Source organism: Narcine bancroftii, chromosome 14 (genome assembly GCF_036971445.1).
Source record: "Narcine bancroftii isolate sNarBan1 chromosome 14, sNarBan1.hap1, whole genome shotgun sequence".
NCBI lineage: Eukaryota > Metazoa > Chordata > Chondrichthyes > Torpediniformes > Narcinidae > Narcine > Narcine bancroftii.
In genome coordinates, this window is record NC_091482.1 from 14,288,035 (window position 1) to 14,306,560 (window position 18,526).

The 18,526-nt window shown below is 37.8% G+C and overlaps 1 protein-coding gene across 17 annotated transcripts in view; it reads left to right on the forward strand.

Moving 5' to 3' along the window:
* The window catches only part of myo18ab (myosin XVIIIA b), a 219,893-nt gene that overhangs the window by 197,652 nt on the left and 3,715 nt on the right, over positions 1–18,526 (forward strand). For 14 of the 17 annotated variants that reach the window (XM_069911043.1, XM_069911042.1, XM_069911045.1 and 11 more), the window contains 5 exons: positions 2,358–2,543; positions 3,888–4,027; positions 4,833–4,877; positions 15,387–15,494; positions 15,858–17,221. In XM_069911043.1, the coding sequence (XP_069767144.1) occupies positions 2,358–2,543; positions 3,888–4,027; positions 4,833–4,877; positions 15,387–15,494; positions 15,858–17,217 (1,839 nt within the window). In that variant the 3' untranslated portion in view covers positions 17,218–17,221. The remainder of the gene's footprint in view (positions 1–2,357; positions 2,544–3,887; positions 4,028–4,832; positions 4,878–15,386; positions 15,495–15,857; positions 17,222–18,526) is intronic. The other 3 variants (XM_069911055.1, XM_069911059.1, XM_069911044.1) reach the window with 2 other exon arrangements.

Sequence of the window (18,526 nt, forward strand, 5' to 3'; positions counted from 1 at the left end):
GATTTCAAGAAGAATCACTTCATTTGCTGTAAATGATTAGAAGTACTCAGCATCTGCAGCGAGAGAAAGAAACTAGTGTAATGGTCATTGACCTGAAACAATAATTTAGCTTCTCTCTTCAAAGCTGTTGCTTGACCTCCAGAGTATTTCCAGCATTTTCTGTTTTCATTTAAGATATTAAGCACCCCATGGTATTTTATTGTTGCACAATTAATGATTAATTGTGAGTGATGCACAAGGAACAATTCTTCAGGGTCATAATCGTAATTTTGAAATGTATGTAAATTCCCTTAGAAGTTGTGCTAAATTTGCTATTCCTGTTTACTTGAACTGAAAAAGAAAATTAAACTTTAACAATAATTTTCTTGGGTTGTTATGAAATTTGTATCACAAAAGAATTGCAAATACAATGATGGAGAAATTGCCAATATCAGCAGCTGTATTTGTCAGCATTTTTCCATCCCGTTTCTATTGTTTATATCAGCCATTCTCAACCATCTTTGGATATGGCCCCCTTCAAAGTCTGCTCAGTTTATGAGACCCCTTCCCTGTGAAGCAGTCAAGTTTAGATTTTTTTTTTCTGGACTTAACAATATTTATTTTAAGTGAGGCGAAAAGAAAACAAGGCTTTTATTCTGCAACAACCGTGGCTAGTGATTCCAGAACCAACGGACAAATAGGAAATCCATTGCTTTTAAAAAAAAAATTTATAGTTTTATGTACAGTACAATATAATGTAGATCATATCCAAATGATACAATTATCAAAATAGAATAAAAAAAATAAATGGTTGTGCAGTATATTAAGGTGAGAAGAGAGAAAAAAATATAAAATAAAAAAGAATACAGATATATGTGCAAAGCTACTGTGATAACTACCCCCCCTCCCAAAAAGAGAAACAGGATATTGATAAAATAGTAGAATTAAACCAACATGATAAGGTTCAACTATTAAGATTTTTTTTAAAAAGTGGTGGTGGGGTGTAGAAGAGAAAACATTAGATATCCAAACCCATAATATCTGAATATGGTTTCCATATTTTTAAGTATTTATCATACCCATTTCTATATTATGTCCTTTTCTAAGAGAATACAATTTTGCATCTTCCTCTTCCAACAATCAATTTTAAGATGGGATTCGGATTTCCACGTAATTGCTATATATCTCCTGGCCACCGCCAATGTGACTTAAAAAATTTTTACTTGATACTTTGACAATGTCAATTGGGGTACCAAATCATACATATTTCCCAAAAGAAAAAGCTCAGGTGTTAATGGTAAACGTATTTTTATGATTTGTTCCAAAAACTTGCCCACATATTTCCAAAATGATGTCACCTTGGTACATGACCAGGTAGAATGTATAAACGTACCAATATCTGTGCCACATCTAAAACTAAATTTGGAAAATTTGGATTACATTTATTTAATTTGTGGCATTAAATATAATTGATGAATAAATTTTTAATTAACTAATCTATAGCAAACATAAATGATTTCCTTGAGGGATATAATTAAAGTATGTAGATTCGGAACACTACACAATAAACAGGCACAACTTATGAAAATGGAAACAACAAAGGATACCCAACAGATATGGCAGGGCCTCAATGACATTAATGATTAATGTCATTGCTACAAAACCAAATCCAATGCAATAGGAAACAACAAAGCATTACTTCCAAATGAACTCAATGCCTCCTACGCTCAATTTGAATAAGGATGAGCCACTGCCCACCCCCATGTGACTGTCCCCTGATGATCCTTTACTGTCAATATCCCAGGATGATGTGTGGGTTGCCTTCAAGAGAGTGAATCCAAAGAAAGCATCTGGTCCACGTGGAGTAACAAACCCAGTACTGAAAACTTTTGCAAAGTCTGGCAGTAAAGTCCTTTCCTTCCCCCAAAAATGTTTAATCTGTTCAGATTCTGTGCCTCCCCCCTCCTCTGTACACCTTGGGGCACCCTTATTAAGGATTTTAGGGGGCCCCAGACTTAAATGTGCTGTAATCCCCATGGAGGCCACATGGCCCCCATTGAGAATGGCTGGTTTAGATCATGATCATGTATATTTAATCGCCAAGGTATGATGGGAGAAAGGATACATCCCTCTTTCATCTCAAGAATGTTTCCAGGAAAAAGATTAACCTGATTTTAAACATATACAATATCAAATTCATACTTCACCATTTAAGCTGGGCATTGTATATTTCAATGAAAGATGAGACCAATTGCAATTCATTTTATAAACTGGATAATTAAGTTTTCATTTTACACAAAGTTTGAAAAATGGCCTTGCATTGCTGTGTCCTAATAGCAGCTCTCCAAGTAATTTTTGACCTTTTGCTGTTTATACAGAGCCTAGTTAGTCGTCTCAAGGAAAACTTGGAAAAACTGGGAGAAGAGAGAGATCAGAGATCAGCTGCTGAAAATCGTGAAAAGGAACAAAATAAGCGACTGCAACGGCAGCTTAGGGATGTCAGGGAAGAAATGGGTGAAGTGACCAAGAAGGAAACAGAAGCTTGCCGTAAAAAGCATGAACTGGTAAATAAACATTTGTGCATCTTCTGTGACTTGTTTTCATTTTATTATATGAATGCTAGCAAGCAATATAAATATGCCTGTATTTGGGCAGAATATGGTCATAATGATTGGAACTGAAAGATAGCCATTATGGGAAGTTAAGGTAAATTCATCATTAATACAATTGATGAAATACAAATCCACAGCTTCCTGCTGATGTTTGGAAAATTTTTGGTGCTAAAATCAGGAGCTTGGTGCCAAATTGGCAGATTTTCCAGATTATAATTAATACTAATACAGTTTAAATTCATTTTTTTGTTTGCCACACAGTAGAGTGGCAGACTAAATTTTGCAGTTAACCAGGCGAGTTTCAAGGGAGTGCAGAAAATAGAACAGAAACAGGGGAGTGAGAAGACAGGAACTGGGGCTTCTGTGAATTAAAGGGCAATGCAGGAACCGGGGCCAATGGGTTAGAGGGAGCGAGGGTATGATGGGAAAAATGGATGCATCCTCTTTCAGCTCAAGAATGTTTCCAGGAAAGACTTGTGCAAAATGAGACCACTAAGAATTGAGCAAAAAGAATGAACCTGATTTTAAACAATTTACATATACAATATCAAATTCATAATTCACCATGTAAGCATTATGGGCATTGAGCATGAAACTGGTGTCCCGATGTTTTTTTGTACATAAACATTTACAATTTTTGAAAATTAATTTATACAAGTAAATATTAAGTTTATATATTGACAAGCCCATTGTAAATAAGATAGAATATTAATAACTTAATTTTAAATTTGTTGTGGCTCATCCTACTGGTACATCATGTAGCGTATTATTATATGACCAAATGAACTTTTAAAATAAGAAATTAGGTGACTCTGGTAACTTTTATAAACTATACATTCAAATAGGTATGGGGGTGTTTAAACATGCATATTATTGTCATTAGTCTTGCATTAAAAAAATTGCTTTGACATTTCCCAGATGATTCTAGTGAGTGAATGATTTGAAAATAATTGCAATTTCTGAATTATGAAAATAGAACTACTGCAATTAAATTTACTCAATGGATTGGTAAATTTACTACTAATAGCATCAACAAATGTATTTAAAAAAAAACATTTCCTGCACTTAAACTTGTAAATAAATAATCTCAATATTAAGGGATGGTGTAGTATTTCATCTAGATGGGATGAAACATCAATGTGGAACAATGAGTGATCCAAGACTGAAGTATTATGCTCCAATTTACTTAGTTAAATGGAGGGATTCTAGATGGTAAATACTGAGAATTCAGAGCCGTGGTGGTAGTTCCTTTTTGCAGATATTTTAACAATTGTTCATGTTTTTTTTTAAATATAGGAAATGGATATTGAAAGCCTTGAAGCTGCAAATCAGAGTTTACAGTCTGACCTTAAACTTGCTTTTAAAAGAATTGGAGATTTACAAGCAGCAATTGAAGATGAAATGGAAAGTGATGAAAATGACGACCTTATTAACAGGTAATATTGAATGTGATGGGAAGTATTTCAATATTTTATTCTAAGCTATGAGAGTTTCAGAAGTCCAGTTATGTGCGAACGGATCAAAAGATGGAAGCATTATATAACTGCAGGAATCAAAACTTAGCAAACTTTATTTTTAATGGTTAAATTCGCTTCTTTAAGTTGAAACTCTAGAATAGCTAACCTCTCAGAAATTTGAAGAATGTTAGAAATAAATGAACAGTTCTTGAGTGGTGTTGTCTCATCACACTCTGATCCCAAAACAGCAAGTCAGGCAGGTTCTTTGAAAAGAAAACCTGAGTTAATATTTCAGGTTAAAGAGCTTTCATTCTGAACATTGTGTTCAAAGGAGTAAATAGAAATTTTATACGACGGATGGAAAATGTGACATAAAAATGTAATCAAAACACAGAAATGCTGGAGGGTCTCGCAGCGTTTTGGGTCTGAGGTCTTCCAGTTGCTCCACTGTGAATTCTCTTCAAGGGATGCATTCCCTGAAGAAGTGTTTCGACTCCAAACCCAAAGTCTGCAGACTTTAGTGTTTCACTCTTAGCAAAAATGTAATAGGCTCTTTTGAAAATTTTGAAATTAGTTTTGACTACAAAATATTAAAAGCATTACCAAATAATACATTTTTATTAAAATTAGTCTTTTAATTTTAGTTATTATTCATTGATCATCTCTTTATATTTATTATTGTTTTTTTTGGCAATATATTATTCTTGTATCCAGTCTTCCCCACCATTCTACCCAGAATAGTGTATGTTTTGGGTTTTTGTGTTCACTTTTATTTTATTTACAGTTTACAAGATATGGTGACAAAGTATCAAAGGAGAAAGAATAAAACGTGAGAACTATATCAGAATATCTTTAAATGTATATCCAGACCTAACCTCGGCATGCCCTTAAAATTTATATTTCAGTATATATCTGCATGGCCCTGCTTTTAAAGAAAAGATTGCATGCGCATAAAAGCCACAATAATACCATCATTTAAGATTCATGCTTTTTCAAGGGAGAGTGCCATTTTAACTAATTTAACTAAGGGTTACAATTGTTTTGAGGACATGAATTCACAAGTATGGAATTTTAGTTAACAGTGAAGCACAATAGGATTAGCTATTGAACGTAATACTAATGTATATTTTAAAACTATGTTCTTTGTGCTATTGATGCTTAACTAATAGGTAGCCATTCAAGAATTGAGATACCATTTGGTTTCTATTAGTGCTCGTCGTTAACACTTTGAAACTGCTGTAAAATGACAAGAGTATTTATTCATTTATATGTTGAGGTTTGAGGAAAGTTCAATTTCAATGCTAATGAGTTTTATGTTGCTGTATTTGTTATAATGAATTAGAACCATAGAACACTACAGCACAGAAACAGGCCCCTTTGGCCTTTCTAGTCTGTGCTGAACCATTGCTTTTTGCCTTGTCCCACTGACCATAGGCCTCCATACCTCTCTCACCCATGTACTTGTTCAAATTCTTATTAAATGTCAAAATTGAGCCTGCATTCACCACCTCTGCTGGCAGCTCGTTACATTCCCACCATTCACTGAAGAGTTTCCCCCTAAACTTTTCCCCTTTCATGCTTAACCCATGTTGTCTGGTTTGAATCTCGCCTCCCTCAGTGGAAAAAGCCAATCTACATTTACTCTGTCTATTCACCTCATAATTTTAAATACCTCCATCAAATCTCCTCTCATTCTTCTATGTTTTAGGAAATAAAGTCCTAACCTGTTTAACCTTTCACTGTATCTCAGATCCTGAAGTCCAGGCAACATCCTAATAAATCTTCTCTGCATTCTTTCTATCTTATTGTTATCTTTCCTGCAGTTAGGTGACCAAAACTGCATGCATTAATCCAAATTTAGCCTCACCAATGTCTTATACAACTTAACCATAAACATCTCAGCCCCTATACTCAATACTTCGATTAATGAAAGCCAATATTGCCAAAAGCTCTCTTTACAACCCTATCCACCTGTTGTGCCACTTTCAGAGAATTATATATCTATATTCCAAAATCCTTCTGTTCTACCACACTCCTCAGTGCCATACCATTCACTGTGTATGTCCTTTCTTGGTTTGCCCTTCCAAAATCCAACACCTCACACTTGTCTGCATTAAATTCCATCTACCATTTTTACAGCTGGGTCAGACTCCTCTGCAAAACTTTGAAAACCTTCACTGTCCACAACAACTAGTTTCATCTGCAAACTTTCTGATCCAAATTACCACATTATCATTCCAGATCATTGATATAGATGACAAACAATGGCCCCAACACTGATCTCTTGAGCAGTGCCGGATAAAGGTATAGTGAGGCTTCTAGCAATATTTTAAAGGAGGCCTAAATAGTGCCGGCTGACGCATGCGTGGTGAGGGGGAAGCACCTACACTGAAATTACTCCCCTCCCCTTGATGGGGGGACAGGGATCTCTTCCTGCCCAGCGAGCTGGAGATGGGCCAGAAGATGGCAACCTCTTCCTGCCCAGCAAGACGGTGATTGGGGATGGTGACCTCTCCCTGCCCAGTGGGATTGGGTTGGGGGGGACACAACCTCTCCATGTTAAAACAAAACTTAAAGCAGCGGCTGGCGGCATGCGGGAGCAATGGCAGTCTTGGTTACCCATGATTCCCCCACGCAGCTGGAACCGCTCTGCGATTTCCTGGTACTGACACTGGGAGAGCAGTTCCAGCTGCGTGGGGGATTTGGGTAACCAAGATAGCCATCACTCCCGCTTTGAGCTGTCGCGCAATCTGCCGGGGATAGTCTCTGTTCTTAACCTGATTAAATTTAAGATTAGCAATTTTAGCCAATTATCACCTTTATTTGGGGTTTTTAAACATATCTGCTGGTGCTGCATAAGTTATAACACACCCGTAACCCCGATAATAATCTTAAATTTATGGTTAGTGATTTTATCCAATTATCACTTTTAAATCGAGTTATTAACACAGACTATCAGTGGAATCTGATAGCTGAGGCACAAAGATAAAAATGAAAATGTTTCTCATAATTCATAGAGCATAAACGCAGGAGCCCTTGAAATTAGGGGCCCGTAGTATTGCTACTCTCGCTATTACATTAATCCGGCCCTGTCCCTAAGGCACTCCACTAGTCACAGGACTCCAGTTTGAAAAGAAATTGTCCATTACTACTCTCTGGCTTCTCCTGTCCAGCCATTGATGAATCTTGTTCACTACTTAACCATGAATACCTAGCATCTGATCTTTCCTGACTAACCTCCCATGTGGACCTTGACAAAGGCCTGACCAAAGTCCATGTAGACAACAGCCACAGTTTTTCCTTGTAACCATCTCAGTAAGTTTGGTTAAACATGACCTACCACTCACAAAGCCTTATCAACTATCCCTAATCAGTTTCTGGCCATCCAAATAATTATATATCTGATTTCATAGAACACCTTCCAATAATTTACCTACCACTGACATCAGGTTCACCGGAGCATAATTTCCTGGTTTACTTTTGGCACCTTTTTTAAACAACAGAGTAACATGAGCTACCCTCCAATCCCCCAGCACCACACCTGTGGCTAAGAACATTTTAAATATTTCTACCAGAGCTCCTCCAACTTCTACACTAGCCTCCCTCAAGGTCCAAGGGAATATCTTGTCAGGACCTGGGGATTTATCCACCCTTATTTGCTTTAAGACAGTAAGCACTTCCTCTGGATTAATCTGTGTAGGTTCCATGACCTCATTGCTTGGTTTCCTTGCTTCGCACAACTCTGTCTGTTTCCTGTGTGAATACTGATGGAAAAAAAAATTAAGATTTCCCAATCTCTTTTGGCTTCATACAAAGCCAAACACTGATCTTCAGGGGGACCAATTTTGTCCCTTACTATCCTTTTGGTCTTAATATACCTGTAGAAACCCTTAGGATTTTCCATCACATTGTCTGCCAAAGCAACCTCATCTTTTTTTTTTGCCTTCCTGATTTCTTTGTTGAGGTTTTTTATACTCCTCAAGTACCTCATTTTCTCCATGTTGCCTATATCTGCTATACATTTCTGTTTTCTTCTGAACTAGATCCCCAATATCCCTCAAAAACCAAGGTTTCCTATGCCTGATAACCTTGCCTTTAATCCTGATAGGAACTCTGAACTCTCAAAAATTTCACCTTTGAAGGATCTCCACTTACCTCATACATCCTTGCCTGAAAACAACTTATCCCAATTCACACATTCTAGATCTTTTCTTATTTCATCAAAATTAGCTTTTCTCCAATATAGTCTCACCCCGAGACCCAGACCTATCCTTCTCCATAATTACCTTGAAACTAATGGCATTATGACCACTGGACTTAAAATGTTCCCCTACACATACTTCTGTCACCTGTCCTGATTTGTTCTCGAAAAGGAGATCCAGTTTTGCATTCTCTCTAGTTGGTACCTCTAAATATTGACTTAGAAAGCTTTCCTGAATACATTTGACAAACTCCAAGCCAACCAGTCCTTTTACACAATGGGAGTCACTATCAATATATTGGAAAATTAGTATCCTCTGCTATCAAAACCTTATGTTTCCTGCAGCTCTCTGCTATCTCTACAGATTTGCTCCTTCAATTCCTGTTGACTATTGGGCAGTCTATAATACAACCCCATGAGTGTAGTCATACCCTTCCCATTCCTCAGCTCCATCCATATAGCTTCAGTAGATGAGCCCTCTGGTCTGACCTGCTTGAGTACAACTGTAATATTTTCCCTAACAAGCAATGAATACCACCTCCCCCCAACCCTGTTCTATTGTGTCTCCAGCCACAGAAGTCCAGAACATTGAAGTCCAGAACATTGAGCTTTCCCTCCTGGCCACAATATCATTATTCCATGTGCCAATCCACACTCTTAAGTTTGTCTGCCTTTCCTGCATACTCCATGCATTGAAATAGATGCACCTGAAAACATTTTCACCAGGTACAACCCATTGACTTTAAATGGTGCATGTAATTTTCACATCATCTTTTCCCTCCTCAATCAGCTCTGGCACTCTGGTTCCCATCCCTCTTCAAATCTAGTTTAAACCCACCGGAGCAGCAATAGCAAACCTTCCTACAAGGATATTAGTCCCCCTCCAGCTCAGATGCAAACCGTCCTGGAAAGGAGCCCAATGATCCAGAAACCTGAAGCCCATCCATGTTTTAAGCCACACATTATGCTGCATTATCCTTCTATTTCGAACCTCACTAGCACAGGTAGCAATCCTGAGATTAAAACCCTGGATGTCCTGTCCTTTAACCTAATGCCTAACTCCCTGAACTCTCTTTGCAGAACTCTCTCCACATGACATGTGGCTACTCACTCTCCCTCCCGAGAATGCTGTGAACTTGATCTGAGATATCTCGGCCCCTGGCACCAGGGAGTCAACATACCATCCAAAATGTTCAATCTTGTCCGCAGAACCTCTTATCTGTTCCTCTATGGAATCCCCAATCACTATAGTTCACCTCTTTTCCTCCCTTCCCTTCTTAGCCACAGGACCAGGCTCTATGACAGAGACCTGATTGCTGAGGCTTGTGCCTGGGGATTGTGTAATTCCCCCCCCCCCCCATCAGTATCCAAAATGGTATACTTGTTATTGAGGGGAACAGCCACAGGGGTGCACTGCTTGCTTGCCCTCATTCCCTCTCCTGACCATCACTCATCTACCATCCTCCTGCTTCCGAGGTACAAAAGTGTCCCTGTATCTCCTATCACTTCCTCTGCCTCCTGAATGATCCGGAGTTCATCCAGCTCCAATTCCTTAACTCAACTTGTTAGGAACTGTAGCTGGATACACCTCATAGATGAAGTTAACAAAGATATTACTGGCTTCCCTGACTACCCACATTCTGCAAGAGGAGCATTCCCCTGCCGTGACTTCCATTCCCATTGTTTATGACTAGAGGAACAAAATTTCGGAAATCTAAAACCTGATCTTACCTGTGCCTATGTGCTGAATCCTTTTTGATCCTTGAAAAGGATGGCCCTTTCTTACTTCAGCTCCTACTATTCCTCACCTCTCGCCTAAGACTATTGAGCCAAAGCCTTACCACTCTGACTCAGTCCATTTCTGGAAAATTAATTTCCATGTTTGTAAATGGCATTTGTAAGATATGATTGTTAATGGGGAACTCATGGTTAAAAGTAATTATCCGTCCAATTACATACACATTGCTTGCTTCTCTTGTTGGTTGGAGAATATACACTGTGATTGGTATCAGGGATAGTTCTGCAAACATATCCTTGCTGACCCTAGCCAAGACTTGCCTTTCCCTTGAGACTGATGAGGGAAAATAGGGTCCTGTAGCCAACCGCTACAAAGAAACACACACACACACACACACACAATAAGCTCACTCACTTTACCAGGGCTGGAAAGGCTGCTTTTAGACTGTTCAAGTTCCTGCCGCTTTTGCTGAATGACTGAGTCATACAAATGAATAACAATAGCGGGCGGAAACAACCATGTATATGAATGCCCTTCTTCCCCAGCCTGTTTCTGCTGAGTTTGTTGAGCAGCTTGACCAACGCCATTTTAGAGCTGTTGGTCTGATGCTGCCCCAGCTTCTACCCCCGCCAGTTCATTGTCCTGGGAGTCGCTTTAGCGATCTCTATCCGCGTTTTCTACCGCACAATGTGTCGGCCCGATCTCTGCAATTGCGGGCCGCCACACTTTGAAGGTCACAGGCTGTTTTTCAGTTCTCAACTCTAAAATACTAGTGTGGAATCCTATCTTTAAAAGAAAGAAAAACAGAAAGAGCCCATTCTGTTTCTTGGATCTGCTGGGCTATTGATGTTGATTTATTTCCCTCAGTGCCACTTTGGTGCATTGTCTCATTACCATTGATTCCCTTAATATCCTCCGCTAACTTGAATATACTATCACATTTTTGAATATCCTGAATAATTGAAACTCCAAATTTTCTTGGGTAGTGAATTCAAAAATTTGGTACGTTCAGAATGAAGATTTCTCTCATCGATATCCTGAATGGTTAACACTGTAATTTGACACTTTTCCTAGACACTCTGGTATCAACTTTGTATGAACTCGGTAAGCTTCCAGCCCTGTCAAAAAATTGCTTTAAAACTTCTATATTCTGCATGAGCAGGCACAATTCTGAAGTCCATTCTGAGATACGACCTATTCTTCAGACCCCATTCTGGTCGTAAGTAGGGGACTACCTGTATTGCAAGAATTTTGATAAGGTGGCACTTTTCAAGATGATGAGAATTCATGAGATCCAGGCTAAGAGAGAAATTGGACACAAAATTGTCTTAATGGTAGAAGGCTGAGGGTAGTAGTGGAGAGTTGTTTTTTCCAGATTGGAGACCTGTAATGAAAGATGTGCACATGGATCAGTGCTGGGTACTGTATTGTTACATAATAATGATTTGGAAGAGACTGCAGATGACATCAAAATTGGTGGTACAATGACAAAGAAGGTTACATTAGATCAACTTGGAAAGGGAACGAAAGAATAGCTGATGGAATTTAAATCAGACATGCCAAGTGATACATTTGGGAAAGCTAAACCAGACCAGAAATAGTGAATGGAAGGTTCTTGTTGAATGTTATTGAACACAGAGACCTTGGAGTGCGTACATAGCTCCCTGAAAGCTGTAGGGAGATAGGATGATGAATAAAGGCATGTGATTTGATTATCTTCATCACCCGAGACATTTAATCTAGGAGTTGAGATGATGTATTACAGTGGTACAGATTATAGTTAGGCTGGTCTTGGATTGCAGTCTGGTTACCAGATTATCGGATGGATGTGATAAAGCTTGAGAGGGTGCAGAAAAAATGAACAGAAATGTTGCCTGGATTGGAGGGCTTGAGTTGCAATGAGCAATTGGATAGACTGTGACTTGTCCCTGGCTTGAGGGTTGACTTCTACAAAATTATGAGGGCATAGATAAGATTGCTAAATTGGGTAGATCATCATTTTTTCCATGGTGGGGGAATATAAAACTAAAGGGCACAGGCTTGAGGTGAGAGGATAAATTTAAAGGGGATGAACAGCAAGTTTCCCATGCAGAACGTGGTGGGTGTATGGAATGAGCTGCCAGAGGTGGTGGTAGAGCCAGGTGCAATTACAACGTTTAAAAGACGTGGTTTGGTAGGATTTAGAGGAACAGACGCAAGATACAAGTTCAAGTTTTTTATAATCATCTGACTATACATATAATCAGACAAAAGACCGTGCACATACATAATAGACAGCATATAATAATCACATTATGCTTAAAATATAATATAAAATAAATATAAGAATATAAGAAATAGGAGCAGGAGGAGGCCATCAAGCCTGTACCGCTATTCATGGCTGATCTGATGATCGGCTCATCTCCACCTGCCTGCCTTTTCCCCAGATCCCTTAATATCCCTATTTTGTAAAAATCTATTCACCCTTGTCTTAAATATATTTACTGAGGTAGGCGCCACTGCTTCAATGGGCAGCGAATTCCACAGATTCACCATCCTCTGGGAAAAGCAGTTCCTCTTCATCTCTGTCCTAAATCTTCTGTCCTGAATCTTGAGACTATTCTCCTAGTTCCTCCACAAATGGAAACAACTTGCCTACCTCTGCCTTTCATAATTTTATGTTTTTCTAAATTCAAGTAAGTATAGTCACAAATAAATATTTTGGAATAATCTATTTGTTTTAATTATAAGAGACCTAACCTCTCAGAACAGTGTTCATTATCTCCCAGCCTGATTGTGACTTTTATCCTCCTGGAGCTCTTCCCTGAAGGGTCAAAGATCCTGTGAGATAGATGGTAGGGATCTTCAGTAATTCTTTGCTCCCAGTGAATATCATCACTGAGGTCTCCCTTTCCTCTATTGATGATATTCACTGGGAGCAAAGAATTACTGAAAATCCCTACCATCTATCTCACAGGATCTTTGAAAATCACTATTTTCTCAGCTTTTTAAATGATCCATTGTATTGGCTTCCAGTCCGCTTTGTAGCTACCATTCCACACACTGATACAGCTGGACTGGACATGCTCAATTGTCCTATAAAATGTCATCAAGTTGCGAGTTAGTAGCCTTGTCCCCATTAATTTCTCGAGGAAGCACAATCCTGACTAATGAGATGGTGTTGTGGGTCCAGGATAAGTCATCCTTTACATGCTCAAAGAACATGTTACTCCCCACTTTCCACAACAGAGCCATTGATGTGTAGTGGAGAGTGGTCAACCTTCATCCTCCACAATCATCTCCACTGTCTTGTCCATTTTGAGACTCAGAATGTTACATGCAAAAGAGATCTTGATCATCATGGGTGAGCTGGGCCAAAGGGCTTGTTTCAAAGCTGAACCATTCTCCTAAAGGGGTTGTCTAAGTACTGTAAATGAGGGTTTAAAGTGGCATGGTAGGGGGATGGGAACCCATGTGAAAGGCCAGATGGAAGTAAAATAGAGACAGCAGCTAAAGTGGAAGGCAGGAAAATCAAAAACAAGGGACAAAAACATTGCAACCAGATTGTAAAACAACAATGTGTGGAGGGACATTTTATCTGAATGTCCAGAGGATGTGAAACAAAGTTAATGACCTTGTGGCACAAATCTGGTACAAATAGGTACGATGTAGAGGCTGTTATAGAAATGTGATTTCAGAGTGGAGATGAAGTGGAGTTAAACATCCAGTGATCAGTAATTTGGAGGGATTCGCAGGAAGGTAGGGTAGTGTTTTCTAAGAATGAGATCAGGGCAACAGTGAGATACAATATGTCATTAAGGAGCAAAATGATGAATTGATCTGGGTAAAAATTAGGAATAGTAAGGGTGGGTGTAGTTTACAGCCCATCAACTAATAACATGGTGGCGTAGGCAATACATAAAGAAATAACTGAAATGGCAGTTGTCATGGGGAATTTTAACTTGTATCTTGATTGGAATAACCTACATATTTGAATGTATCATTGATAGTTTTTTTGAACAGCAGGTAAAGAAAGATTTGGACAGTTGCAATCAATTTCTTAATTGGCAAAACAGGCAATAATTTCCACAAATTTAGCACTTAACTGATAATCTCTAATGAACCACAAGATGATTGTTAATGGAGACAAATTCTTGTTTTTAATGTGCCATAAATTACTGATGCTGATTTAGAATCACAAGACCAAAGTCTTCTGCTCTCTGCAATGAGCATCACTCATTTTGGGGAACAAAAATGAGCTGAAAAGTAAGGAAATCAGTTTTGAAGATCTGTCTCAATAGATTATTAATCTATTTTTCTTCAGACAATTAGGCCATCATTACCCACTTAGCAAGATGTGATATTGTTCATAAGAATTTGAAGTGCAGAAGAGATTGGGTCTTTTGAAGAGAAACAGCAACATAAGTTTTTTTTTGGCCTCTCTGTTAAACTTATCTGATTACACCACTACTCAACAAAACCTCAATTCTTCATTCAACTATAGTCTTTATTTTTCTTCCTCCATAGGCTGTGTTAACTGACTTCTACTACAACAACAATCCATTTCCCTTAAAAAGCAGGCCACATTAAATCAGAACATGCTAATTTTAACTGATGTCATAAATTCATAAAATTGACCCATCTGCTCAAGCAATAAGGCAATCTACAGTGTAATTTGCACTGGCGAAATGCTAAAATTACAATGAACAGGTAGCATAGATTAATCAGGTCAAATTTATTCAGGGTTATCACACAATATAATTCCTATTCCCTGCTTTCTGGAGATCCACAATTTGGTCTCAATTGCCTTGATGGAGGAATCCCTCATCTTAAATTGCCTTTTTACCAATTTCATTCGAGCTGCCTTAGAATCCCTGAATTAGAATTCACAAACTCAAACATATTGCTTATTTTACTTGTCATGTGATGTATGATGAACATGCAAGTGTGTACATTGGGGGCACAAGTGAGCTTGCTGATTAATGGTCTTATGTATTAATAGCCTGTTAATGTATAGGAATGGTCATTAGATAAGACTTCAAAAGGAGAGAAGCTGAAATGTTGAAAGAAAACTGATATGTATCTCTGCTCAAAACCAACCAATTGTCTATAAATTTCAGATCATACATTTAGTAATGTGAAAATAAATAATGTTTACATTAGAATTATAATTTTAAGTTGAACAGTAGGTAGTCTAGTCATATTTGTTACTGGTCTCAGAAGAGCATTAGATGATGCTTATGAAGTAATATAGTTAATTAATCAAAAATACTGGGAACTGGATTGTAACATATAATATTTGAATTTGGATTGCCTTGCTTCTGCATGAGTTCTCCACTCTTATTCTTGTTATGTGAAAAAAATTATTATTCCTTGAGGAAATTCATAAATGAGGATTTTCAATTCATGTCTTGGTACAGTGAATGTGATTCAGACACAGATTCTGAAGTTGAAAAACGTGTAGATGGTGTCAAATCCTGGCTCTCAAGGAACAAAGGCTCAGATGATGGGAGCCTAAAAAGCTCAAGGTTAGTCTGAAACCTGAAGTAATTCAACACATTTTCTGTGAGCTGCTTCAATTCTGAAATGTATGTAAAGGTATTCTCATCAATGTTATCTTGAAGGAAGATCAAATTGAACATGATTTTCCTCTATTACTATAATGGCTTTCTAATTTTTTTTCCCTAATTGCTAATAAAACTTGTGTATTTATCTCTAATTTGTCACCCAAATTGAACCATCATATACCTACTTTAAAATATATATTTTTAAAATTTCTTTGCTTTTAACTTACTATTTATCCATTACTGCTTTATTTGTTCTGTGCCTTCTACTTTATAGTCAATTTACTTGGCTTTCTTTTCCTTTGTTTCCCATTTTCACGTAATCAGATTTTCTGGTAGTTTAGACCTGAAAGAGGGCAAGGAAGGAAAGGTATTAAAGGAAGGGAAGGAAGTGGACTCTAGACCTGCTTCTGTAATGAGTTCCCTGAGCTATCGTAAACGAGGGAACATGAAGGATTCTCTCAGCGGTAAAAGCAATGACGACTCCCTTCTGTCAACACTAAGTAAAGAACGGTCAATGTCACCTGAGAGATCATTTCGAAAAACAAAGAAAACCACCAGTGCAGACAATTTAAATGACAACTTTTCTACTTCTTCATGGAAAAAAATCCAAACAGCTGATGAATTAGATGATGGGGGATCTATTATTTCTCAGGCATATTCAGAGGCTTCGAGCAGAGCAAGAAAAGGGCAAGACAGAAAATGGACATGGACCAGTCCTGACTTTGACAAAACTTCTACTGGATCTGTTCCTTTAAGCCGAGCTTCCACAAGACAAGGTATGGAAGCTGATGATGATGCCAAATCATCTGTGAGCTTTGCCATAACCAGTTCTCCATCCAGTTTGAGACAAAGCCTTTCACGACTTGATGATAATCGTAATGATATGTACAGTCCAGTTAGTCCTTTGCTTAGCCGTAGATCAGAATTAGGACTACGAAGCCCAACCCTTAGTTGCTTAGATACAAGATTATCCATTTCGAGGAGTAGAATGGGTGAGTTGGAAGATGATGGTGATGCGATAAGTATGGCACCAAGTCAGCATTCTGTAGGGCGAAGTTTCAGTGTTCCTCCCAGACCTAGATCATCTCTTTCAGATGAAATGCTACTGGAAAGTTCTAATGTCAAGCCTGTCAGTCATAGGAATTACTTGGACCCAGATTTAGAGACTGCTATTAACGAGGTTCTGGATTATAAACCAATTGTATTCAAAAGAAAAAGTCTAGTCCCTGAAGCTGATAAGAAGGAGGAAGAAATAAATCAACAACCAACCAACTTTTGGAGAACAACATACTCATTAGATACAAGTAAATCCCAAAATAAGAAAAACAAAAGCAAGAAAAACCAAAATTCTGATTCGGAGTCCTCCACATCAGAGGAAGAGCATAAAAAGAAAGACTCCAAGAAACATTCTAAGAAGTCTAAGAAAAAATACAAAAAGAAGGAAAGCAACTCTGAGTCATCAGGATCATCCAGTTCCTCCTCTTCAGACTCCACAGTTTCATTTCGAAGTACCAACAGTGTCAAACGAAGTATGAAAAAGAGTGAATCTTATTTACAAGACAATGATGGTAAAGGTGACAAAACTGATGAAAATTCTGGAAAGAAAAAGAAAAGTGAGAAAAAGAGAATGAAGGAAGTAGACAGCGTGATGATGAAATACCTGTACAGACCAGAAAGTGATTAGTAAAGTAGGTTTATTTGTATCTATGTGTGAAATGGAAAAAAAGGTGCATGGTTAATTTTAAATTATTTTCTCTTGACACTAATGTTAAAAATTAGATTGGTTTGTATGATTTTCAATGTGTTCTACAGCAACATTAAAATAGCATGGGACAGAATTGGGTCACACATTGGGTTAGTTATGAGGGTGAATTCAAATCTAGCTCTGGTTCATGGGATGAAAGTTTACTGTTTTGGACATTGTGAAGGTCCGAGGTTAAGTAGATTGGTCCATTAAGTTCACAATGGGTTTGTGTCAACAAGGGATGACTATCAACTAGACTCCATTTGGTGATTACAGGGATTTACCAAATGAAGTTCACATTTTATTGTCATATGTACCAAGATACAGTGATAGAGTTCAAAAGATTACAGAATGATTACTGTGTGAAATGAGTAAAAAGCAGTGTGGAAGGTGAGTTATTGAAGTTGGTACAGAACAGAGGAAGGTTTATATTGCAACTTACTGCTGATGGGAAACATGATGGTGGGTAGAAGAAATTTCAACTTAACTGTAAAGTCAGTAAAAGGGTATGTTTGAGATCGACATTAATTTTCAACTCTAATTTTATTGTTGTCAAGTGAGAATAAAATTTGGTGAGACATTATCACAAGGTCACAAACCCAAATCGATCTTTTTTTTTTAAAAAAAAAGGAAAAAAATGAAAGTGCTCAGCAGGCCAAATGTAATCAGTTGAGAGAGAAAAACAGGGTTTAATTCAAGGAACTGGAAAGGGAGAAAATAAGCAGGTTTAAATTTGCAAAGAGAGGGATGATGGAGAGATATGTAGGGTGTAGAGCAAAGTTATCAAGGGAATAATGACTTTTAAGAATTTTCAGTTACACTAAAAGATAAAATATAGAAATGTATGAAATCAAAGGTATAACTGTGGAGAGAGCAAAGTAAAGGGTGCCTGGAATGGTGGAAGGATAAAGGTAAAAGATTGTTTCATTCATGACAGCATAGTAAAGTGGCATGAGAAGGGAAATTGTTGGAGAATGAAGAGTGCACCAGAATGAGGAGTTATGAAGACTATAGTACCTTTGGAATGTTGAAGGTGAGGAAGAGGAGATTACCATTATTCTAGATAGGATACGTGAATTGAGACCACTTATTTTTTGTCCCGAAGGAAAGGGTTCTGAAGTAAGCTACTCCTTGACTTAATGAAAGTAGAAAAAATGCATGTTTCATCTTTATGCTGAAACAACTTTAAACTGTCTTCAGCAGAGATAACATCCTTCTCATTAAATACTAAATCTGTGTGTTGAATATT